This window comes from Oryctolagus cuniculus, chromosome X (genome assembly GCF_964237555.1).
Source record: "Oryctolagus cuniculus chromosome X, mOryCun1.1, whole genome shotgun sequence".
In the NCBI taxonomy this organism is placed as follows: Eukaryota; Metazoa; Chordata; class Mammalia; order Lagomorpha; family Leporidae; genus Oryctolagus; species Oryctolagus cuniculus.
The window spans coordinates 82,741,760-82,767,743 of record NC_091453.1 but is presented as its reverse complement, the minus strand read 5'-3'; the positions used below and the strand labels follow the sequence as shown (position 1 = coordinate 82,767,743).

Genomic DNA, 25,984 nt, shown 5'->3' with positions numbered 1-25,984 from the left:
GCCAGTCTTCAAATCTACTCACAAACAGCATATACCATGAAGTAAAAAAGGGTGAAAATAGAGAAAAACTGAATCAAGGAGAGATAGCTACAAAAATATCAATGAATAGGGTTAACATAATTGCTATATGTGAGTATTAAAGGACTCTGAATTCCCTGGTAGTGAAGGTGTGTGTGGGGGGGTTAAGATTAGTTATATAGTTCCCACTTTAACGGCTCCCTTTGACTTCCTAAGAGTGGCTTATGAAGAGTTTGTGATTTAGAATGAATTACCGAGGGTCACTGATCATCATTTCACTGTTACCTGCTCTATAATCTTGCCCTTGGTACACACATCCCAAGTCTCTGTAACAGTGAGAATATAATTGCAAGTAGATCAAGAGGCTATGTGATGTGCAAAGAAAAATATGAGGTTTGGGGGGACTGATTTTATCATAACTCTATAATTTAAGACTTCTGAGGGCAAGAGTAGTCTCTTAGTCCACAAAGGTCTACAATGCTCCATGTTTGGCAAACATTTCAATATTGAGAGTACAATGTTGGTTAAGACTTCAGCCCAAGACTCAGGTTTGAACCCTTCCTACAAAGAGTCAGCCTTGCTTAAGACATGTATAACAGTAGTATACACAATGTTGTGTGCTCATCAAATCTATTTTTGTCCCTATCCCTGGCATTCAGGTACACTGCATTGCTCAGCCTCATGTGCAATAAGGTGGGCCATGTGAATGAGTTCTAGTCAATGAAACATAGCAAAAAATGATGTAGATTTCTTAGAAGCTTGATCTGCAGAGCCTCCTGAACAACTTTCCTCTCTCTCTCTCTTTTATCTAGACTGAGGGTCACATGCAGATGATTCACTGGAATACTCTGAGCCCTAGAGGAAGATCTACCAAAGCTACCAAAGCAAAAGGGGTCTGGATCTCTGAAAAACTGCATGGAGCAGAGCCTTCCCTCCCCACAGTCAGTTGCCCACTGCTCCCCTTATTGTATTTAGCTAATAAGATTTTGGGATTTTAGAGAAATTGGCTGACCCTGATAAGTGAATATATCCCTTCTTCCAAAATCACAGGTCATAAGTTGCACTTTAGCCCATAATATTGCACTAATATTATTTATACTTTTTACCCTGCCCCTCCTCTATCTTGATAACTGCTCTCCACAGCACTAAGGGCAGGAACTTTCCAGAATCAATACACTGAGCTCTCCCTCTCTGATTCAAATTCCCATTAAAAGTAAACCAAAGTGAAATCAAAACCAGAGGTCCAACTGTTCTCAGGCTTTCTGCCCAATGGCAATCAATCCTTGGATCCAATGGCATGAAGGACCTGGCGCAGAGGCCTGACTACATGTTCATGGTTGGTCTACACGGCATTTTATGGAAGGATTACTACCCCAGTGCTTTGTGTTCTAAGCTATTGACCCATATGTCAATGTCAATGACCAGCCTGGCTGATGAAATCCAGGCAGGTTTGGGCAAAAAGACAATTAGGTTAGATAACAAAAAGGCCAGGCAAGGAAGGATATAAAGAAGAAACATGGAAGGGAGTTTCAAGAGTATGTGGTTGTCATTAGGGTTATGTGTCAGTATCGTAGTTGTCCTCCTTCTAGGAACATGGTAGCAGTGCATTTCCTTGTTCCCTAGAAGTCAAATGATGGTCATATGTGACTTGCTCTGGCCAATGAGCAGAAGTAATCTGTATCATTTTTAAGCAGAGCTCTTTAAGAGCCAAGGCACAGTTTGCTTTGTTTCCTTCCCGTATCACTAAAACTAATTCCAGATGGCAAAGCGTTGTCATTCAGAGTCTCTGGGTGAGAAATGTCATGTGCCAACCTGAGAAGGACATATAGTGTAAGAAATAAACCTTTGATGCTATTCTGTTTTTATTTTATTTGAAAGGCAGAGAAACAGAGCAAAAGTGAGAGACGAGAGAGATAAAGAGACAATCAGAGAAAGAGAGAGACAAAGAGAGATGTTAGATCCTCTGATTAACCCCCAAATGCACAGAACAGCCAAGGGTGGGCCAGGCCAAAGCCAGGAACCCAAAACTCCATGCAGGTTTCTCACATGGGTGGCACAGATCTAAGTACTTGAGCCATCATCTGCCTCCTCCCAGGGTGCACATTAACAGGAAGCTGGATGGGAAGAAAAAGAGCTGGGACTCAGGGCCAGCACTGTGGAATAGTAGGTTAAGTCTCCATCTGCAGTGCTGGCATCCCATATGGGCACCTGTTCCTGTCCCAGCTGCTCCTTTCCAATCCAGTTCCCTGCCTGGGAAGGCAGTGAAAGGTCTTGAGCCATAGCACTCACATGGGATCTCGGAAGAAGCACCTGGTTCCGGGCTTTGGATCAGCTCAGCTCTGGCTGTTGCGGCCATCTCAGGAATGAATCATCAGATGAAGACCTTTCTCTCTGTTTCTCCCTCTCTCTGTCTGTAACTCTGCCTCTCAAATAAATATAAATATTTAAAAAAAAAAGAGCTGGGACTCAAACCAGGCACTCCAATATGAGACGCAGATACCCATTGTGGCAACTTTAATCCCACATCCAAGATCTGCTTACTCCTGTTTGATGTTTCAAGCCCTGAGCTTTGTAAGGTGTTACTGCATCATAATTTAGCAAACTCTGATTGTCACAAGATATGTGATATTTGAAGATGAATGGAATTTGATTCTCAAAATGGGAAAGATGAACTAATGAGTGAACATACTCATAGTTTTTATAGCTCTTCTTAAAAAGATTCATGGATAAGAATGATCCCTTTCTCAAACTGGTACTCACAGAAACTCTAGTAGGTTAAATTAGGTTAATTATGTTAATTTACCTTATTAGCCCATTGTGTCTAGAACAGGAGTTATTCACCAAATCTGACCATGACTTGTTTTTGTAAATGAACTTTTATTGGAACACAGCCATGCCAATTCATTTCCATATTATCTATGGTCATGTTCCCAACAACAATGGACAAGTTGTTGCAACAGAGACCATACAGCTTGTACATGCAAAAATCTGGCTCTTCGCAGAAAAAAAAAATGCCAGTTGCGGGTCTAGAAGAAGCCAAATGAAAACAGATCAGTGGAAGCTCTGGAAAAGATATCAAATATGTACTGCTGCTCAGAGTAAAGAGTATATATTCTTGTTACTATGTAGTCAAAAGGACACACAGATCAAGAGTTGGTACTGGCAGCAGTTTGCTTAGTGCTTCAGGCCTTTTCGGAGACAGGGAGGCAAAAGGGGCCCTAACCGAAGGATTCCCAATGAGCACATTGTCCAAGTTCTGTTGTTTATACCCCCACTTCCCCAGTATCAAGATGGGGACAGGATCTGAACAAAGGATATACACAGTATATGTCAGGATTAGTGAACCTGACAGTCTTCAGGATGACTCAGTGGAAAGTTGCTTAAGTGCTTGCTCAAAATGATTCACTGCCTGGAGAGCCCATGGCAAGTGAGATTCTTAGGCTAAACTGGACAGTACAGTTTGTCCACTTCCCTGAACTCAGCACAGGGCAGGCAGGCAGGCTCAACATGAGGAAGCAGGCTCCTGGAGGGTCTAATGAGGGTCTCGGCCTTCTGGATGTGACCTCTGCTGTGGCCACTGGCTGCCCTCTGGGAGTGGGGGTGTATATGGCGTGGCTGGAATGCTAGGAATCCCAGGCTGGCTTAGCAGGCACTCCAATTGGCGTGGTGCTCTACATGCTCCAAAGACTTTCTCCAGTGTCCTTGGCATCCAATGACTATACTTGGGCTTAAGATTTTTAGGGCTGGGCGAGTTCCTGGAAGCCTTCTATCTCAGTGCCAGATCACTCCTTCGTTAGGTGGTACCAGCAAATGAGCTCGCCAGTCCACAGCAGAGGGGACGCAGGCCATTTGCTCCCTAGCCTCAGCCGGGCTCTTGGCAGGGCTGCCTGATGGAGCCAGCTTCCTGGCTAAAACTCAGTCTTTGGTGGCTGTTAACAGGTTTTGCTTCAATTCAACTATTTCTGAGTTAGCGTTGGTTGGCTCTGGGGTTAGGGGCAAAGGCCTGGAGTGGGAAACAGGAGAAGGAAAATGAAATGATACTTTGCTTGAATCTACAGAGTTGAATTGTCTTCCCACTTTTTGTAGATTCTGAGGTTAGATTGGTTTGGTGTTTTCTCTCACTTGCTAAGGTGAATGGTAAGAAATGGCCCCCCAAGTACTATCTGTGGCATGTTTAGTTCTAGGTTATTGTAAAAAAGGTGGAGAAGGGAGGTAGGTAGGCCTGATGTCCCCATACATCAGAGAATATAAAGAGGCCGAGAGCCAAACGTGTTACAGCTTTTTTCTCAATGTGTCAAGCAATTTCCCAAGGTTCTATAGTCTATATCTAGACTATAGTGGTGTCCACAGAGACCCCATCTGCCTGGGCTATAAGAGAAGGAACACTGAATGACTCAAATCATGCTGAAACAGAAAGTTTTTCTTAACAATACAATATAAAAGAGAATAGGCAACATGAAAGCCTTAGAGAATTAATTCACTCCACAAACATCTGTCCACAGCCTACTTTGTGCCTTGGCACATGAAGAGATAAATATAGACTTGGGATCCAAATTAATTTCCAAATATCACGGGGTGAGTCTCAGTTGTAAGCAGTGAAAAGAGCGGGGAAGAGGATATTTACTCTTTTCAAACTTGCCTGCAAGGGAGCTGTGGTGGAAGCATAGTCCAGGAGGCAAGGAGACCTGGGATCCTGGATCACCTCATTTTACTGATGATCACTGTGGCTTCTGGTAAGTTGCAGTGTCTTTCTCAGTCTTCCTGTTTGGTAAATGTGGGGAGAGAGGGCCAGACAAACCCTCTCTTCTAGTTATTATTTTCTGAAGTTGAAGAATTATAATTCCTGGCCTGATGTTTATGATCTATTTGCAAGACACTGAGCAGATGGATAGAAGGTACAGCATTAAATTCAACACAGCACAGAAGTATCCAATGAATTGGATAGAGATATGCTATACACTATAGTGTCCACTAGTCCCATATGTTTATTGAAATTTAAACTGATCAAGATTAAATACAATTTAAAGTACAGTTCTTTAGTTTCATACCAGTAACATTTCAGATGTCCTACAGCCCCATGTGCTGGTGACTGCCATATCGGAGAGTGCAGAGATAGAATGTTTTTACCATTGCAAAAATTTCTATTGGACAGTGCTAATACAGGCACCACATATGAAAGATATCCAGAGAACAGAGCTTTCCTCCATGCCTTCTAGGACTGAGCTCGTGGTAGCTGTTCAGCTGTGACCAATGCTGAACTTCTGAAACAGTGGGGAACTCTGAGTCTGGTGCAGATTATTGCCTTTAGAGGGAGTTGAGCAGCGCCACACTTTCCCCATTGTCTGTGCTCCTTTGATCTTTCCCCAGGGCCTTTGGGAAAGCCATAGTCATCCAGTCTTCTTGTTAAAAATTCCCTTTTAAGCAGACCTATGAATAATCTCTAGATAATCCAGGAATTCATGCACCTTTTAGAGCTCCCTGGGCTATTTGCCCAAGAGGTATTGTATGCAAAACCCAACAAAGACCAGTTTGACTGATCAATGAAAGTCAGCATTATGTATGTATTAGCTGGAAGAAGCAGGCAGGGCCAGGACTGAGGAAAGCGTCCTTACATGATCCCTCCACAGCACTGTTAATAACATGAAAAAAATCACCCAATGTCATCCCAAAGACAGATTTCAAATCAAAACAAAGCAAATGAAGGAAAGCAAAACAAAAGAACAGCAAGACAAGCACAAGGGCTCCCTAGGGTTTCTCTAGCTTGTGAGATGGGTGGGTGTGGGTGTGAACCTGTGAGAGTGTATGTGAGAGTGTACGTGGGAGTCATGTGTGTTGGCGAAGATGGTGGGGGGGTAGGCAGACATAGAGGCCTTCAGGTTAGGACTCAGAGGAGGAGTCTCAGTTTCTTTTGGTGGGGGAAGAAGAATTTAACTTTTGTCAAACAACTCCATGCCCAATTCCTCTAAAGGGGGGCAGGGAGGACAGTGTCATAACATAGGGAGTGTTAATGGCTGCTATTTTAACAATCTAAACTCCCTGCCCCAGGGCGCCAGTAGAAGCTAAACAGTCTTACTGCAAAGGGTGCAATTTCTAAAAAGCAAATAAATAGCTAAAGGCACACACTGAACTTGTGCCCAACTCAGTGTCAATCAACAAGTTTCCATTGAATGCTGGACAAGCCAACCCCTCTTCCAAAGAGAACACAGAAAACATTGTAAGTTCAGTTTGGGGGCAGTTGGATGATCTTATGTATCCTGTCCTTCCCAGTTTTTTTTCTCCTCCCCTTTTGCTCCTTCATCCCTTCTCCAGCTAAGACTTTTGTTCCCTAATCCAACCCCGCCCAAGTTAATTTCTTTCTAATGCATCTCCCTGACTCTGGCCTTAATGCTGTGGTTCTTCTATTCTGTGTTCCCATATGTGAGGACAGACCTGCTGACCCCAACTTCCAGGGTACTTCAAAAAGTTTGTGGCAAATTAAATTAAAAGAGGGGCCGGTGTGGTGTTGTAGCAGGTTAAGCCACTGCCAGGAACACTGTCAATCCTACCATTTCCGATCCAGTTCCCTGCTGGTGTGCCTGTGGTGGTGGGGGAGGGGCAGCAGGGGTTGGCCCAAGTGCTTGGGACCCTGCACCCACAGGAGAAACCAGGAGGAAGCTTCTGGCTCCAGGGTTTGGTCTGGCCCAGCCCTGGCCATTGCAAATGTTTGGGGAGTAGACCAGCAGATGGAAGATCTCTCTCTCTCTCTCTCTCTCTCTCTAGGTCTTTCCCTCTCTCTCTGTAACTCTACCTTTCAAATAAATAAAAATAAATCTTAAAAAAGAAATTAAAATAGAAGTTCATTTTGGTGCAAAATATTTTGGAAAACCATACACAGGAGGGGGATTCACAAAGTTCATGAAAATGTATATTATGAAAAACAACTATACATGGATTTCAAAAATTTTTTGCACCAAAAATAACTTACCTTTTAAAATTCCATGTTTCCACAGATCTTTTGAAACACTCTTGTATAACAACTTTTCTTCTACCTGACAGGTATTCCAAATGGGAACAGAGAAAGTCGCAAAACGTACATAAAATGATGTTATGGCCCCATTAGGGAACATCTAAATTCTGATAAGCCAGTTTTCTGAAAAACTATGTCATCCCAATGGTTAAGATGTGGCCCAGGCACATATTTGAAACTAGCCTGATACAGGTATTAACCTTAGCGTAAAATCTTCATCTCCACTGTGGCCTGCCTGCTCTCACTTTTTCAGACTGAACTCTGTCCTGCATTGCAAAATAAGAGCAATGGCAGCTTGCATTTATTGAGGGCATGCAATGGGTTGGACATTGTGCTAAGTCCCTCTTATAACTTAATTCAGTTAATCCTTACAACAGTTCTTTGTGGTAGGAACTATTATTGCCCCACTTTGCCTCCTTCTCTCTCTCTCTTTCTCTCTCTCTCTCTCTCTCACACACACACACACACACACACAATCTCACCCGCTCCAACACACTCATGCACACATACGCTCATGTTCACACACACTCACACTGAGTGTGTGTCAACTAAACAAAGCTCCTCGTTCCCAACTCTATAGCATTCAATTCCTCAAGCGCCCCTCCCCAAAGCCTCTGTTATGGACATCTGGGATTCTATCCTTAGTGAACTCTTGTAGTTGAGCATTCACCTTTCTGCTGATGAAGAGCAAAATCCCCTGGAAAGAGTAAGCCAGCCTCATTGCCATCAAATATTAGAGACTATATGAGAGAGAGCTCAGTGGCTGGAGAGAGGCGATGATGGGAGAGACTGCAAGAGAGGAAAAGGAGTGCAAGAATAGTGTCAGGGGCCACTACAAACCAACTTCACCTACTCCCTGCTTTTGCAATGGACTAGCTCTGGCTCTGCAAAATACTATCTTACCATAAGATATACAGAGCTTTGGGACTGACTTTCTGTCAACTTAATCTTTCCTTCTCTCTCCAACATAGACCATGCTTAACTCTAATCAAAGGTCCCACACCTACCTTTGCACACGCCCTACTCATGTCACCCCTCCATCTGGCAAAATCCCATTCATCTGTCAAGATCCAGCTTGAATGTGTACTCTTCTCTAAGGCTTCACCTGGCTCTTGGCTCTTAGAAGGCATCTCTCTCCCCTTTCTGCCTACACAACCTTTACTCTCACTTCTACCAGAGTAACCATCACATGCTCTTCTTTTTATTTTTTATTTTATTTTTTTGCCAGGCAGAGTTAGATAGTGAGAGAGAGAGACAGAGAGACTTATAGACAGTGAGAAACAGAGAGAAAGGTCTTCCTTCTGTTGGTTCACTCCCCTAATGGCTGCTACGGCCAGCGCTGCACTGATCCGAAGCCAGGAGCCGGGTGCTTCCTCCCGGTCTCCCATGCGTGTGCAGGGACCCAAGCACTTGGGCCATCCTCCACTGCCCTCCCGGGCCACAGCAGAGAGCTAGACTGGAAGAGGAGCAACCGGGACTAGGACCCGGCGCCCCAACCGAGATGAGAACCCGAGTGCCAGCGCAGCAGGTGGAGGATTAGCCAAGTGAGCCACGGTGCCGGCCACATTCTGTTCTAATATTCTCATTATGCCTTTCTTTCTGCCTAGGATGTAAACTCCTTGAGGCAGAGACTCTGAAACCTCAGCATCAGACATGGCACAAAGCCTGTACTCTAAACATCTGTGAAAAGAATGAGTGAATGAATGTGTGAACTCATACCATGAACTTCTGGTTATGAGGAGACCCCTTTCCTGGGATTCTCTGGGTAAGGCTGCTGTCCAGTGTTTCTCAATAGGAGCACCACTGGAATTTTGTGTGGGATATTTCTTCATTGCATGGTGTTCCTACTCACTGTGGAACACTTAACATCTCTAGTTCCTGCCCACTAAATGTCAATGACATTCCCTATCATATCACTGTGATGACCAAAACAGTCCCAAAACCCTGGGAAAAGTCAGCAGGCAGTGGGAGGCAGGGTGGGGGAGCTTATCTTCCCTGATTTGATAGTAGCACTACAGCAACAGCTCTTTTTCTTGATCCTGGTGTTCCTGCAAGAGACGCTGCGTGACAGGCTCCATCCAGAAAGAGAATTCATAAGAAATTAGGGGGTGAAGCAGTCCTGGCTGAATACCAGCAATTAGGGAAACCTAATCAGCATAAAATGTACAAAGCAGAGAATCCTGCTCACTGTTGTACTGACTGAGGAGGTGGGGACATTCAGGCCTAGCCGCCCTTCACATGTTCAAGGCAGTCCAGAGATTTCACCTTGTCTCTGGCACGTTTTCAGCATGACCCTTTTGTCTCTGCCTGCTAAGGGCCTGCTTTGAGAATGGCAGTATTGTTGTGGAGGACACTTGCTCAAGGCACCTCTGAAAATCTCATCAGAGGAAATAATAGAAAGGCAAGACGGAGGTGATGCCTTCAATTTTATGCCTTCTGCCTAACAGTCATTAAATCTGTCACCTGTTTGCTTTAGACAACTCACATTGTTTTCCTTAAGTTGAAAACACACAGTCAGTGACTGATTATGTGGCTGCTTTCACTGTGACCAAGGGGAACAAGCCTCAAAACACCAAGGTTTCAGGCTCTGCCCATACTGCAGATAGGTCCACATGCAATCTGGGGCCCCAGAATTTAAACTCTTTCTTTCCACAGCTACACATTGCCTTGTTTATATACCCCCTTATAGTCTCAGAGCAATTTCCCACTTCACCATTTTTCTTTAATGTCTCATGCCTTGCTATACTTCCTTGGGCCCAACTTTGTTTTGCTGAAGCTCATTCTGTCCATTTAGAGATGGAAGGAAAAAGCTCATCCATGTCCTTTAAGACCGTTTATCTCTCTGAGGCTTGTTGAAATCCCCTCAGTCTTTCTTTCACCAGGCTCACTAATTACAGTTTTCCTTCGCCATTGCCTCATAGGTTTGATGCTCTAATCCTTTAATAATCTTTCTAATAAAACCATACTGAATGGCTCCAGATATGATTTCCCATAGAAAGCAATCTCAGCGGAGGCTCTTTTGGAAATGTATTTCTCTAGATAAAGGGAAACAGAGACACAGCCTGACCCCTTTGCATTCTCCAAAAGCAGATGACAAAAGCTGCTGCTAATCAGCACCTAATGGCTGACAAGCTCTGAAGTTCTCTGGGAACCATTAATAAAGAGTGCTTGTCTTTCACAACCCAGCATTTCACACAGTCATTAATGCTACTTACTGCTTGTCCTGCCTGTCATTGTCAATGACAGTGTGGTCTCTCATCCTATGAAAAAATGTGCTCTGAAAACCAACATTTGCTATATTATTCTAAGACCCCTTGGTTGTATCCTGACTTCACTTCCTCATCTTTGACACCAGACTGTTCTCAAATTTCTTCTCATCTCCTGATTTTTTTTTAAAAAAGAGACATACTACATTGTGGGTGAATTGAAGACATGCTAAGTGAAATAAGCCAGTCACAAAAGGACAAATATTGTACAATTTCATTCATATGAGGTGTCTAGAATAGTCACACTGATAGAAGCAGAAAGTAGAACTGCAGCTCCCAGGGGCTGAGGAGGAGGGGGAAATTTGGAGTTGCTTAATGGGTACAAAGTTTGAGTCTGGGAAAATGAAAAAGTTCTGGAGATTGACTGCAGTACTGGTTGTACAATATGAATGTACATAATATACAGTAAAAATAGTGGAAATGGTTAATTTTATGATATGTACATTTGACCATGAGAAAATAATTTAAAAACTAGAAAGAGAGTTAGAATAAAAAAGAAAGAAGGGAAAAAGGAAGGGGAGTGGACAGAAGGAAAGAAGGAAGGGAGGAAAGGGAGGGAGGGAGAAAGGGAAAGAAGGAAGGAAGGAAGGAAGGAAGGCCCATTTTCCTGTCCTTTCCTTCTCAACCTCCATTTTTCTCCTATTAAAATAATAAATGGTTACATCATATAAGAGGTATGATGGTGAATATGGACTTATTTGGCTTTAGATCTCTGAAGAGCTGGTGAATGTGCAGAAATCAAAGCCATATAAATTGGGTAAAGGAAAGAAAATGGAACTTGCAGGGACACTTACCTTGTCTTCATGTTTAAAGGCAAAGAAACAAACAAAAAACCTCCATTCCCAAGTTTGATGTCTTTACCTTCCTTTTCAGTTGAAATAAAATTCACCCCAGTGTCTTCTTCCGCCTACCATAGACAATGTTGATTTAGCCCTTTATAGACCACAGTATATACATGAAAGGTCTTCAGAAAGTTCATGGAAAGTGCATATTATGGAGAGACTATGCACGAATCTCAATTTTGTTGCCACCAAATAAACTTCTGTTAGTTTCATTTTCCTTGAGCTTTTTGAAGTATGCTCATACTTCATAGCCTTTCTTCAATTCTGGGAGAGTAACCCTAGAAAGCACTTTTGAAATAGCTGCACATACACTGCTGAGCCACTTCTCACTCTGGGTCTTAGCATATATGTGGCAAAGACAACAAACAATACATCAGGACATTTCTAAAACAGACTACTTTGATAGCCAAAAATGGAGTCCTGTGAGGAGGCAGGTTTTGGAACAGATTTCAATAACTGACACCCTAAGTCTGCCAGTTTCTAAAATCACTTTCAGGGAATAGCTGACGGTGTAAAAAGCTAAATACAAAAATCATTCTAATAAAGACTGCTATTTATCTTAGTGGCTGCAAATAATCTGGTAAATCTTTTTGGTTATAGTTATTTGTGCATCCAAAACCCTAAAGTGAAACCCTTTGGCTCTAGGCAACAGATAGCAAAGATATTTGGTTACTTCAAGAACATATTGGTTTTAAATTAACAACCTCAAAGTAAAAAACTTGAGAGCTGGCAGCTCATCCTAGAAACCACTTTGTGCTTTGCCACAAATAAAGAACTCGACATTATGGAGAGGCTTGGTGCTCTCAGACATGTGGAGGAGATAAAGCCTGAGTCCATGGGTTCCTCTCTCTCTATGCCCACCCCTTTCAGGTGTCCAGTCAAATGAGGGGCCTCAGGATCTCCTCCGGCCCCAATTCTAACACTTGCCCTCTTTCTCGAGAAGTGGATCCTATTTTGTAGATCCTGTGTTCAGACTAAATTAGAAATGATAATAGGAGTGAAGTTGACACTTTAAAGATGGACGAAAGTCGTCAGGAATCAAAGCCTTAAGTGAAAAAGATGAAACTGTAATAATGACAATTTCAAGTTAAAGCACCACCAAGTAAGTCCTTTGAGTTTTAACATAACTTGGCAGGAAGCAAGAGCAAAGGTGTGCAAAACTGATCTGATGACTGAACGAGTCTTGGAATCCCAGGTCACAGGAAATCAAGGCAATAATCACCTCTTCTACTTACTCAAGTAGAAAGCAGGCCCTGGTTAAGGATTGGCCGTGTAACTAGGATGAAAGCCTGCTAAAGGACATTTTACTAATCCTTTCCTTAAAATACCCTAGATATTTCAAACTAACTTGAAAACAGACTAAGCTGAAAACACTGATTTTATTTCAAACTATGTTGATTGCTTTTCCCTTTGAGAGTTTCATTTGTTTATCAGCAGAAATTCCTGGGCTAATTCCGAGAAATGCCATTCATTTCTCGCCAACAACAAGTCATGAACAATGGGCGGGGTAGAGGAGGAAGCTCCCCACGGAGGGTCCTGCTTTCTGGACATGGGCTCTGAACGGGGAAGATGGCAGATGAGAAAGGCTTGGGGTGAGAGCTTTGGGAAAATAGGAGAGGAGGCCAGATGGCACACTAAGTCCATGTTACTGCTGGGTTGGTCCTGGAAAAATGTCAAACAGGCAAAATGACTTTAGAGGATGCCGATGCTCCCCATTATCAGAAAAACAAAGTTGTCATGCTACCCACAGCCCTGTGCAGATACACAGGGCCCTCTACTCCAAGATCTTACTCAGGACTGCTCTCTATGGGTATAGTTCTTTTGACTTCCTTTCTCAAAATTTCCCCTGAGCCCTATTGCAGTAGTGTAATCCTCAATTCAACTGCATATGAATTCACTGGGATGCTGTTTAAAATGCACAATATCCACTTCGGGGCCCAACTAAATCAGCATTTTTAGAGGAAGGCCTGGGAATCTGCATTTTATCAAATCCCCCAAGGTGATTCTTAAGCACATTAAAGTCTGAGTAGCACTAGTTTGGGGTTTTGTGCTAAAATGGCTCATTGCCCTAATGAATTTATCCAAAGCTTTTGGATACTTCTGGACCCATAGGTCTTTTTTTAAAAAAAGTCAGTGTTTTACATTTGCATATCATCTTGCACAATATAGCTATGGTACTCATTTTACGATAGAGAAAGAATATGCTAATTGTTACTATTTAAAAGAAATTTACCTTTTTCAATAAAATCCAAGAGGCAAGTGAATACATAATTGAGAAAATAATGAAACTCGAGCGGAGAGGTCAATGGAGATCAGATATAGATGGTGGCGACAGCAGCAATCAAGACAGCCACAAGGATGGCAGCAGCAGACGTTCAAAGAGATGAAACAAAAACATGGGGTGGCATTAAAATTGGGAGAAGATTCCTCAATAAGTTCAACATAGAATTACCATGTGACACAGAAATACCACACTTAGGTAAATAAAAAACCTACCCCAAATCATAAACACATGCCACACAAAAGTGTGTACAAAAATGTTCATAGCAGCATGATTTATGAGATTCAAAAGATAGAAAAATCCTAAGCAGTCATCAAATGATAAATGGATAAACAAAATCTGGCACATGCATACAAAGGAATATTAGTTGGTCATAAGAAGGAATGAAGTACTGATACATGGTACAACACAAGAGTGAATGTGGCCACACAAAAAGTCTATGTATGAGTACTGTACAAAATATCCAGATGAGGCTAATCTACAGACAGAAAGTAGATTAGTGATTTCCAGGAGGTGGGAGGAGAGGGTAATGGGGTACAACTGTGTAACAGGTACAGATTTTCTTTTTGAGATGGTGAAAAAAATTCAGGGATTAGATTAGTTAGAATAATTGCACAACACTGTGAATGGTCTTAATGCCACTGAACTGTCTACTTTAAAAATGTAAATTTTATGCTATTGTGTACTTTTACCACAGTAGAGAGTAAGTAAATCCCTCTCTTGAACTTTTGCCATAAAATGAGCAAAAATATGCTTGTCTGTTTGATTACTGTCACACTGGAAGTCACAGGCATATCCAGGGATGTAGCACCCCTTTTTATATAAATGTATGAGATAGGAGAAAAGGGGAACACAACGTGCAGATAGGTCAGTGTTCAAAGACCGAAAATCAGACTCAGAGTGTTTGAGTGACTTTTAATTCTCACTCCAAAGTGTCAAATGTCAAATGTTATTATCTATCTAATCTGATACATTGAGATTCTGCTGTAATATGGATTTATGTAGTGCAAAGTTGTTCATATGGGAATTCTAAATAAGGGAATGAGGTTAGTATAAAATAGAAATTACATTAGTTCAGACATGATTTTTCTAGCAAATTAATATTTCATGCTACCGAGTGACAGAAGCTGAATGCTGAGTACTTGAACTCAACTGAAATCAACAAGCCATGAAGGGATCCAGTACTCCAATCTATTTCTTTTTTTCTTTTTTTAAAAGATACATTTATTTTATTTGAAAGGCAGAGCCACGGAGAGGCAGAGAGAGAAACAGAGAACTCTTCCATCCACTGGTTCACTCCCCAGATGGTGCAATGGCTGGAGCTGTGCTGATCCTAAGCCAGGAGCCAGGAGCTTCTTCCGGGTCTCCTACGTGGGTGCAGGGGCCCAAGGGCTGGACCATCTTATACTGCTTTCCCAGGCCATAGCAGAGAGCTGGATCGAAAGAGGAACAGCCGGGACTCGAACCAGTGCCCATATGCAGGCAGCAGTTTTATCCACTATGCCACAGAGGCGGCCCCCTCCATCCTATTTCCATTCATACAATATTCTTCCTTGTAGCTCAATTTAACCAATACATGTTCTGTATTGTCAGTGCTTAATACATAATTTTCTTTGATCTACCAGCATGTTTATCTTGTATCTGTAATTTAATAGCCTCAATCCTTCCTTAAGCTACTTCCTTCAAGCAAATATCACCATTTTAAAAGGTGAAGTCTCTACTTACTGTAATATTCTTTATTTGCAATGTATGATGTATTTTCAAATTCTGCTAGCATTTAATTAGTGCAGTTGTTTTGTTAGTATTATGATTCCCAAGTTGCCTGATTTTTGAGTGGTTTACACCAATTTTGTTTTTTCCATAAACCCTGATGTTTTCCAGTGTGTAATTTTGCAGAATGTGAGGATTTTCAAAAATGCATATATAGCATTACAGCAGAAATGCCCACATGTGCTAGCTTACTCACAACCCAACTAATGTTGAGAAAGAAATGGCATCGGGTTTTCAGCGTTTTGTGTACAGGAGGACAGATTATAAATGCACCACTGGAAAGGTCATTTCCTTAACCTTCCTTGAATTTTAAAGACTAGGATGAGGGGTGTCTCTATTGGCAAAACCACACTGTCACTATCCCTGTTAAAACCATATTGTGGAGCCAAACTTTTTCACACCTAGCTGAAAGGAAACACTGTGGATTAAGTCTCTGGTAACCAGATCAAATCAGTTATTTTGGCAATTTTATAACAGCTCTTTAATAACACAGGAATGCTGAAATATCTCCAAGGGAACCCAAATATATTAATTCTGAATAGCGAATTCTCTGTGGAATGACCATAAAAAATCTCTTAGATAATATCATGACTTAGGCTTCTGATCACTCTAACAGTCTTTTTGGGGGGATAAAATTATATGCAAAGAACAAAAGGAGGGGCTGGTGCTGTGGCGTAGTGGGTAATAGCCCCAGCCTACAGCACTGGCATCCCATATGGGCACTGATTCCCATCCTGGCTGCTCCACTTCCAATCCAGCTCCCTGCTAATACACCTGAGAAAGCAACAGAGGATAGCCCAAGTACTTCGGCCCCTGCACCCACGGGGGACACCTGGAAGAAGCTCCTAGCTCCTGGCTTCAGATCTGCTCAGCTCTGGCCATTGCAGCCATTTGGGAATGAACTAGCAGATGGAAGACCTCTCTCTCTCTCTCTCTCTCTCTCTCTCTCTCCCTCTCTCTGAAACTCTCTTCCAAATAAATAAAATAAATATTTTTTAAAAAGAAGAAAAGGAACGAAGTTGTTGTTTATCTCTCCCTCCTCCCTTTGCCACTTTCATTCTCCCAAAAGAGAAAGTAGAGAATTTCATTCCCACAAATCTCTAATTCTCAGGGACTACATAGAGTGTTATTGAGAGATTAGGATGAACCTAATGACCTTCACAACTCTCATGAAGTCTTGACTATTCCATTAAGAAAGGTCCAGCCTCCATGTACCACCAGCTTCTTTGAACCCAGTAAAGCCTGTGGTATGTGATCAAGATTTAACCTCTGCCATGGAGTTTTGGGCAAATGTTGATGAAAAAAATTTATTTTGCTATTCATGGGTATCAGTGTTGATTTGTTTCTCATAACTCTGAAAAGGGAGTCTGCATGCCCTGATATCCATGGGAAAGAAGTTTAGAAAGCAAGAGCCATGGAAAATACAGATGCAAATGGGAAGGTGTGGCTCCCTTGTCCCTTTTAACGGAAGTTGAGCTTCAAGCATTCAGGTAAGACACTCTCACTATGTTTGTCTCTGCTCAGGTGAACACTTCCCTAAGTCAATACTACTGTAGGATAGTACATAAAACCAATCCCTTGGGTATGAGGGTTGCTTGGTTGTTTGATCTTTTTGATATAGAACTTGTTCTTCATATTGGTTTTATATATTGTATTTTTAAGTTAGGAAATTTTCATCACAATGCCTTCCTCTGGGTTAAGACAGAAAACCAGAGTCCCTTCCTTTGGCCAAACATTTCTGTGGCCCTGAAGGCATGAGTTTCCTCATGCCTAATAACTAGTGGGGTGGAAAGAATACAGAGGAGTCATCACATCCATTGCCCTGTCTCAAAGCTAGACAGTGCCAACTATATCTCAGATGGATAGATACCTTTATATTTCTAGAAATATTCTACAAAATGACAAAAAGTCTCCATAGTCATTTATTCTAGGATTTAATAATCACTCTGTCCCAAAGTTCTTATTTTTATCAAACTCTATTCTTCTCTGTTATGGCATAAATCTGTTTACTCTTGTTTTATCTTAAATATGAAAAATAATGATTAATTACATTCTGGTTCAGTATGGCAAAGATAACACTTGATAAATTTCCTTGTTCTTTTCCAAAAAAAATAAGAGAGATGAAATATGAAACTAGAAAAAAGAAATAAATGAAACTTTGAAACTCCAAAACCATAGTCAGAAACAAAAGGAAATATGTTATTCAATAAAACATAGGAGGCAAGTACAGTAATACTCAGGGGGGCCAAAGACATATGGTCCGTTGTCAGCTGGGACTGGATATGGATAGCTGGTCCACACAGCTGAGGAAGAGCTACAACCTGAAAATGGCTTCCTGTGTGAAGCTGAGGCCTAGAATCACACTCCTCACATGAAGAGATGCTGATACAGCTGTGCCTATCCAAGGTTGTTGACTAAGATGCACTGATGGCCCAAGGTAGGCAGTTGTAACTGAGATCCCAAAGATCATTACCAGAGACCAGCACTGCATAAGAAAACAGAGGTAGAAATAGATGTTCCAAGCCTGAGGAGCACAAGCTGAGATACTAATATACGACTGTCCTAAGTTTGAGCTAAGTGAATCACAACCATCTACAAAATAACCATCTGAAACAACCATCTACAAAGAAGAAGGGCTCCTGCCAGATAAAACACTCATGGGAGATTTAGAACTAAACAAACCGTGAAGATTTAGAACTAAGAAAATCTCAAGAAACACAACAAAACAGGCAGAAATTTGACATTGTGGGTAAGATGCTACTTGGGACGCATGTATCCCACATCCATGTGCCTGGGTTTGAGTCCTGGCTCTGCTCTTGTCTCCAGCTTCCTGCTAATGCACACACCTTTGCAGGCAGCAGGTGACAGCTCAAGTGGTTGGGTCCCTGCCACTTATGTAGGAGACCTATATGTAGTTCTCAGCTCCTGGTTTTGGCGTGGCCCATTTCTGGCTGTTGTGGGCATTTGGAAGTGAACCAGCAGATGGAAGCTCTCTCTGATTTCCCGTCTCTCTCTGCCTTTCAAGTAAATAAAATAAACAGATAAAAATTTTTAAAAGAAACTCAACAAAGATGGTAATAAACACTTGAAAAATAAGTATATTTAAGCAACCCAAAACAGAACTTAAGTAAATTTTTAATGCTTTAAAGAAATAAAAAGATAATAATATCCCAAGAAATAACAGATTATAAAATATTTTTAAAATAACAAGAAACTTGAAAGAAAATACACTTATTGAAAATAAAACAAAACTCAATAGATGACCTAAATGATATGTATGAAAAGTATTAATGGTGGCATACCAAGTTAAATTGCCACCTGTGACGCTGGCATCCCATATGGGTGCTGCAGCCCCAGCTGTTCCACTTTCAATCCAGCTCCCAGCTAACATGCCTGAGAAAGCAGCAGAAGATGGCCCAAGTGCTTGGGTCCCTTCCAACCATGTGGGAGACCAGGATGCAGCTCCTGGCTCCTGGTTTCAGCCTGGCCCTGCCTCAGTTTCTGCAGCCATTGGGGAGTGAACCAGCAGATGGAAGATCTCTCTCTCTCTCTGCGTGTGTGTGTGTGTGTGTGTGTCTGGCTCTCTGGTTCTCCTTACCTCTCTTTAACTCTGCCTTTCAAATAAAATAAATAAATCCTTTAAAAGAATTAATGAATTGGAGATTAGAGCTGAAGTAATATATATCATTATGGATAGCATATCAATATGAAAAAAATAAAAGACATAGATGATGAATCAAATGGGAGACAAATTGGCAAATGAGGGAAAAAAAGGGGAAGAGATAATTTTCACAAAATATTTGAGTACTTTATTTGAAAAATCATGTGCTGAGTTGACTCAAGAAAAATAAATCACAAATCTACATGTCTCATTGAATGCATCAAAGAAAAGATAAAATTAAAAAGCTAGAAGAAAGAGGGAAGAAAAGAACTACAATGAAACAGCAGATTTGGGCTCCTACCACCCATGTAAGAGACCCGGATGAAGCTTCTGGCTCCTGGCTTCAGCCTGACCCAGTCCTGGCTATTGTAGTCATCTGGGGAGTAAACCAGCAAATGGAAGATATTTTCTCTTCCTCTCTCTCTCTCTCTCTCTCTGTCTCTGTCTCTTTGTCTCTGTTTCACCCACTCTGTCTAACTCTTATTTTCAAATAAATCTTTAAAAAGGAATGACAAAATAAAGACATTTTTGTATATAAGAATTAGGGAACTTTAGTACTATTCCCTACACAAAGAACTGTTGAAGGTTACAGTTAATAAGAAAAATGAACTCACAGTGAGCTGGAAGAGCAGGAGGAAGGAAAAAAGAATACCTTGTTTCTATGCTTCATAAAATGAACATTTTTAAGTCTTAAAGACAATGGTGTTTATTCCTTTCCATTGTTTCTCCTCTGGGATTTATGACCTCATTTCTTTCAACATGTTCTTTCTCTCAAACTGTGAGCTTATACTTTCCCTTTTTCTCATGCTTCCTGTTACACAGCTGGGGAAGTGGACAGCCATATTCCACTGTGTTCTTTAGTCCCAGATTCTGAGTGGGAGTCACACTCCAACCTTCTTCCCAGGGATAAACAATCTGCATGTAGTACTTTAGATAAGTTCTTATCCCATCAGATCACTTTTGGAGGCTTTTGGGAAAGAAAGCCTTCATGAGACTATTTGACAGGTTACCTAACAGTTTTTAAAGAGCTCTTCAGTTTATCAGAAACATTTCTCCTACTTATCAGAGCTCCTCCTATACTATGCCATTATAAATTCCAGTTTATATCGAAGAATCTAATAACTACACACAAAACCAATGAGTCTTACTTAAGGATTTATTTCCAAAATCAATTTTCGAGTTGGTCAAATGTCCAGTCAGTCTCTCAACTCTTGAAGCACATGCTACCAACATGCAGAATGATACATCTGTGACATAGCATAAACTTTGTCATCTGAAAAGGAATTCCCTGTGTTCATTCGGGAATGTTTAGGATACAAACATAGGTGAATAAAAGCTTTGGAAATTTATTCTCCATTAAACAAAAACGTACACTCTTGTAACATTTTGGTGTACTGAGTTTTTATTGATCCTCATTCCCAGCCCCATTCCTTCCATTTTTTCCCCAGATGCTTTTGGCTTGTCTCTTATAAGTTCTGGAGATTCTCCAGTACTTCAAACAGCACCCTCTATGCCCTAGTGTAGTGGTTCCTTACGTTTGGGGAATCATCCCGTTGGTAGTAACAATAAAGCTATGGATCCTCTCTACAGGCATTTACTTATAAGAGAGCACTTTACAAAGATTTTGGAAAATGGAATTAAAAGATAAGTTTATTTTGGTGCAGAGTTTTTGAAATACATACACACTTTTTCATAGTATGCATTTTCTATGAACTTTCTGAAGACCCTTCATATATACAATTATACCAAAAACTGTAAGCGAAGTTAAAGGATTCTCTGATCACCTAAAATCCACCCAGGAACCCCAGCTTAAAAATCTCTGTCTTAGAGAAAACAGAATCAACTTACAGGGTGACAAGACTTCTAATCCACAGATTCCAAGACCATAATGTCGCTTTTCCATGTCTACTGCTGGACCCACAGGCAGTCTCTGAATCATTCTGCACTTACATGCCTTCAGGCCCCAGTCAGATGCGAACTAAGTATTACTGGGGGAGTCCTTGCCTAGACAAACACCTTAGCTGCAAATTATGAATGTAGAAGTCCTAACAGCTTTATGAAAAAGTCTCTGACTGGCTTCCCCTAGGAGTTTGTCTTAACCATGTGCATGTAGTCACTGTGCATTCTGGGGAAGTTGGCTATTCAGTATGCACACAGCTTTGTACTGTCATAAACCTCACTGGTTCAGCTCCTTATATTCATGAACAGCCCCCCATCATTTAGAAGCCATGCTTGGATGGAATTCCTGCCCTAGTTGTATAGGACACGTGCTGCTATGTGCAACTCCCTCAGTGCCCTCTGCCTATGGCAGAAAAACTTTTGGGCCACAATTCCCTTCCCCCAATTGACATCAACCTTTAAATGATTAAAAGCCCACCGAAGATCTGTTGCTGGGGAACTAGTACTTTACTAGAGCCTAGAATATGGCTTGTTTGGGCTATGAACAGCATTTAGGGGCCAGTTTGGGCTGCCTAAAAGTGTCCTATTGTTATTTCTTTCAAGTTTTCCAGCTTTCCTTCTGGGGAATTAAGGAGATGGACTGGAATGGGTTAGGCGAAAGAAGAACCTAAAAGAAGCTGTAGAAAAAGAGACAAATTGGTTTACCTGGGCAGCGAGGACAGCACAGATGAGGAATATGCACAGGAGAGAGGCAATGGAGGTTTGGACATCTAACTCGGCTGCAAAGCACATTCCCATTCTGAAAGAGAAAAGACAGCAAGATAAAATAAATGTCTTTCAAAGGTCTCTGGGATCATGCCAGTTTGGGAAAGAGTCATGCAGGGACTCACCCAGTGAATAACGCATTCCCAAGAAGCTGAACACAATCAGCATTTTTCTTTCCTTTTCTCATCGCTAGCACCTCTGCTGGGCTGGATGATAGCTTACTGGCCCATTTTTCGAAGACTGGGATCACTGCTGCTCCAGGTTTCAAAGCCTCCCACTTGTGGGAAGCTTCCTCTGGCCTGGCTCTGTGGCATTTCTCCCCTTCCCCAGCTCTAGCTATGTGTCTTCCAAGAGCCTACTCTGATTTCATAATCACCTGCCTAATGCCATGGAAGGGAAAGGATAATGAGCAATGGGCCCCCCTGAGCTGCTATCCAATCCTGTGCAAAAGGCATCCTAGCACATGTATGCTGGATTTATATAACTCTATCTTGGTCCCGTAGGCTAAGTGACTCCTCTCCTTATTTCCCTTTTTAGCCAAAATTTTTTCTGAGAAATAGTTAGACTTTGGAATTGAGCTGATTAGCTCGTATGCCTGGGTGGGGCAACTGGGTCCCTGCCTGATTTACAATTACAAGATTCCTAGCTCTGACAGCTCTGAACCATTACTAGAACAAAGGAAGACTTTGGGAATCAATTTTACATTTACATTTTCCATCCATAATTCATTTGAAGCAAGGATTCCTTATATGTGTCAGGCTGTTGTGGGAGAAGAGAGTGGTGAAAAGGATGGAGAAAGATGGCCAGTGCTTGAGCTATTGGCACTGGGATCATATTAACATTTTCAATGCCCTGCAGACATCAAAGCCTCGGCCCCCAAGGGTTAGTTGTCCATCCCCAATGTGTTGGGCCAAGAATCCGACAAAATCATGCCATACCAGGCAGTTAATCAGTCCCCAGATGCTCTATTTAATACATGCCCTAGCCATTTAAAGGGACAGGCTTCTTTTTTCCAAATCAGAATCACTATACAAAAACCCCTTTTTTTCTTTTCTCTGTGTTTTAGAGAATATATTTTTGGAGTGTTGCATTTGGGAAAACCACAGAGGCTCCTCATAGATTACACTCTTCACACCAGGTAGTATCATCCTGAAGTGCGATCACTGGAGCATATCAGAGCCTACGCTTCCTGGTTGAAGTATAAACTGAAACCATATTGCTGAATAAGGCTGTTGGCCCTCCATGTTGCAGGTTATACCTGTGCAAATTCAACAAGCCATAGACTAAAATTATATTTTTAAAAAAATTCTCTGTATTGAACATGTAAAAATAATTTTTGCTTGCCATTATCCCCTAAACAACACTGTATAACAACAATTTACATAGTATTTACATTGCATTAGGCACTGTAAGTCATCAAGAGATGATTTAAAGTACTTAGAAGGGCGTACACAGGCTATTTGCAAATACCATGGTGGTTGATGTAAAGGACTTAGCATATGCAGATTTTGGTATCCAATTGGGGTCTTGGAAACAGTCCCCCATGGATAAGGGGTCACTCTACTGAATTCTATTGAAGATAAAATAATTTAATAATAATAATGGTGATGATGATGATGACAATGACAATAATAGTAGCTCATATTTCCTGAATATTTAGCAACAACAATCACTGTTTTAAGTGATTTAAATGGATAAGTGAATTTAATCCTTACCACAATATTATGAACTATGAAATAATGATCCCATTTTTAAAGAAGAGGAAACTGAAAGAACCTTGGAGAGGTGAGGTAACTTGTCCAATGTAATATGGCTCACAGGTGGCTGAGCCAGGGCTGAAATCTTGGTCTATGTTAATTCCAGACCCTCATGACCTCTCCACATGATCTCTAATATTACCTGAAGCTTATATTTCCACATGTTCAACATTCTGAAAACCCCAAATTCTCTTCAAACTGCTAAAGGATCTGGCACGCAAGTAATTGTTCCTGCTCTAGCTGGGCATGAGGGAAGTTACAGTTCTTACACAAGATCTCAAGTAACAGACTGATATTGAACATTTCATATGTTCAGAATTCTAAATCCTCAAGGCCAAGGAGAAGGTCCCCCTTCCCAATTGACCTACTGCAGTGGTTCTCCACCATGGATGATTTTGCTCCTTAGGCAACTTGGCCATCTCTGGAGATATGTTTTGGTTACCACTGCGGGTGGTACTACTGCCGTACAGTGGGAGGAGGTCAGGGATGCTGCTAAACATCCTACAATGTACATGACAGCCTTCCTCCACAAGGAATTATACATCCCCAAGTTTCAATAGTGCTGAAGTTGAGAACCCTGCCCATCAAAAACATGAATTATTGCTGTGCTCCTTGGTCGGGTCACAGAAAGAAGATGGAATTACCTGCTTTATCTATTGCAAAGATAGGATATATGTTGTCCAAAAGCCTCTTTGCATGACTGGATGGGAGCCAAAACCCAATCAAGAGAACTAATCCTCACCAGGTACAGGTCAAAGTTTCACAACCTCAGTCTTAATTACAGCTGTTGATTGAGACATCATAAAATGCACTCTCCCAACAAACCAATTTATAATCTTCCCTAATACGCTCTCTGAAGGATAGCCTAGAAAAATAGTTTGCAGAAACAGTTTGTCTTACATTCCAGACACTACACTGAGCTTTCTCCCTATTCCTACTATCAAGCTCTTCTGCCTCTCCAACCTTGTCCTATATCACTGGGCAAAGAGAACATGGGTATATGTTCATAAAAAATTTTCAGATATCCCGTAAAGATCAAGTCAAAAAGCAATAGAGGCAAATAAAAAAAAAAAAAGAAAAGCAATAGGAGAAAAAGGACAGGAGATGTTTATTTTTCTTTGCAATTTGCATCTTAATTTCTTTTAGGTTTTTGATCACCCACATTTCCTCATCATTTGGGCACTGAAAGCCTCTCTTCTCGCTGAGGAGCAAATTGGAAAAACACATGCCACGAGAGATTGTACCTCTGAGCAGATGCAATTGACGCAGTAAACCAACCCATAAGGTTCCAGGTAAGGATGCCATCTCTCACCCACTCTGTACTTTTTGTCTTGAAACACACAATATGTCTCTGAATCTGTGGGATAGAGGTAGATATGCCTGTTAGAAACATAGACAACACTGCAAAATCCAAAGGCCATCACAGGTTCTATTCATTCTCGCATACAACAAAATCAAAGGCTTGGCAGATTCCCTACTATGGGTACTGCGTTTTACATTCTTTGCTCACTGGACCCTCGCAATGACACATAAGATGGTTACTTTAAGTCTTATTTTATAGATGAGGAAGATCAAGGCTCATTTAACTAGTAAGTAGCTGAGGTAGGACTCAATCTAGGTTTGTCTGACAGTGCAGACCAGAATTCATATTGCTACTCTGTTGTAATAGCAAGATAAAGGAGCATACTCTGTGCTCTTCATTTTGGAAAAAGCTATGCTCACTTTCTTTGGAAATGCAAACTAATGTCTTTAGTGTGGCTGTGTCAAAACATTTTCAGAGCTGCTTGGTGTTAGTGTAGGAGCAACAGACTACATGGCATTATGTTAGGTCTCTAATCATGGCATTGCCTACACATACTAATTTCAATTATTACATATGTATTTAAGCACTTACCACTGGTCAGGCACTATGCTAAGTTCTGAGGATAAAATTTGGAGTAAAGAATTTTAAACACAATCCCTGCACCTATTCAACTTACAGATTTCCTCTTGCAAGGACAACACCAAATTAACTCAAACTTATCACTCGCTTTTGCTGGAATAGAAATTTCATTAGTGACAACTTATTTTGTACTGGTGTACAAATCACATTAATTGTCTTATTGTATATATCTTATTTCTCCTCAAAAGTAGATAACATTTACTCTTTACTGTCTCATCACATGACCTAGCACAGTGTGAACAATACAGGTACGCAATTGACAAACAATTGGTAAATTGAGTTTCTAAATAAAATGCTTCATCTTCTAATCTCATTCTCCAATTTTTATCATACAATGTAAAAATGAACCAATATTCCTCTCATAGCAAACATATTAATTTTCCTCACTCCAGTACATGTTTCCTCAATGGTACAATCAATATCAAAAGAATAGAGAAAAGAAATAAATAGGAAACTATGAGAAACTAACAAAAAAAGTATTAGTATTAGTACTAGGACATTTTTATTCATTCAAATTAGTAAGTAAAGGACCAACCAATTCAATAGAAAAAGGAACTAAGGACATGAAGAGATCATTCAAAGAAGAAATGGCAATAGGGAATAAATGGGAAAAGATGTTCAACTTCATTAGTAGTCAGAGATTCCAATTAAAATTACACTGAGGTAAATGCCTGTTGTCACATTGCTTCAAAGATTCTCTATGAATCTTTCCAACTACTCACAAAATGAAGTGCAACTTACATTTCAAATCATTATTTCCAACTTCTTCAGAACAAT

General features: G+C 41.0%; 1 protein-coding gene and 1 long non-coding RNA gene across 15 annotated transcripts in view; one reads left to right on the top strand and one right to left on the bottom strand.

The window, feature by feature from the left end:
- CHRDL1 (chordin like 1) overlaps positions 1 to 25,984 on the bottom strand; it is a 123,594-nt gene that overhangs the window by 65,736 nt on the left and 31,874 nt on the right. For all 13 annotated transcript variants that reach the window (XM_017349994.3, XM_008272882.4, XM_070066553.1 and 10 more), the window contains exons 3-4: positions 24,510 to 24,622; positions 21,449 to 21,542 (exon numbers count right to left, since the gene is read on the bottom strand). In XM_017349994.3, coding sequence (XP_017205483.2) covers positions 21,449 to 21,542; positions 24,510 to 24,622 — 207 coding nt within the window. The remainder of the gene's footprint in view (positions 1 to 21,448; positions 21,543 to 24,509; positions 24,623 to 25,984) is intronic.
- LOC127484879 (uncharacterized) lies at positions 4,614 to 24,557 on the top strand. Of its 2 annotated transcripts, none has more exons than XR_011385357.1 (3): positions 4,614 to 4,751; positions 16,546 to 16,673; positions 24,412 to 24,557. It is a non-coding gene; the product is annotated as an uncharacterized lncRNA (long non-coding RNA). The 2 variants fall into 2 exon arrangements; XR_011385358.1 differs by lacking the exon at positions 24,412 to 24,557 and adding an exon at positions 8,632 to 8,789 and having other exon boundaries at positions 4,620 to 4,751.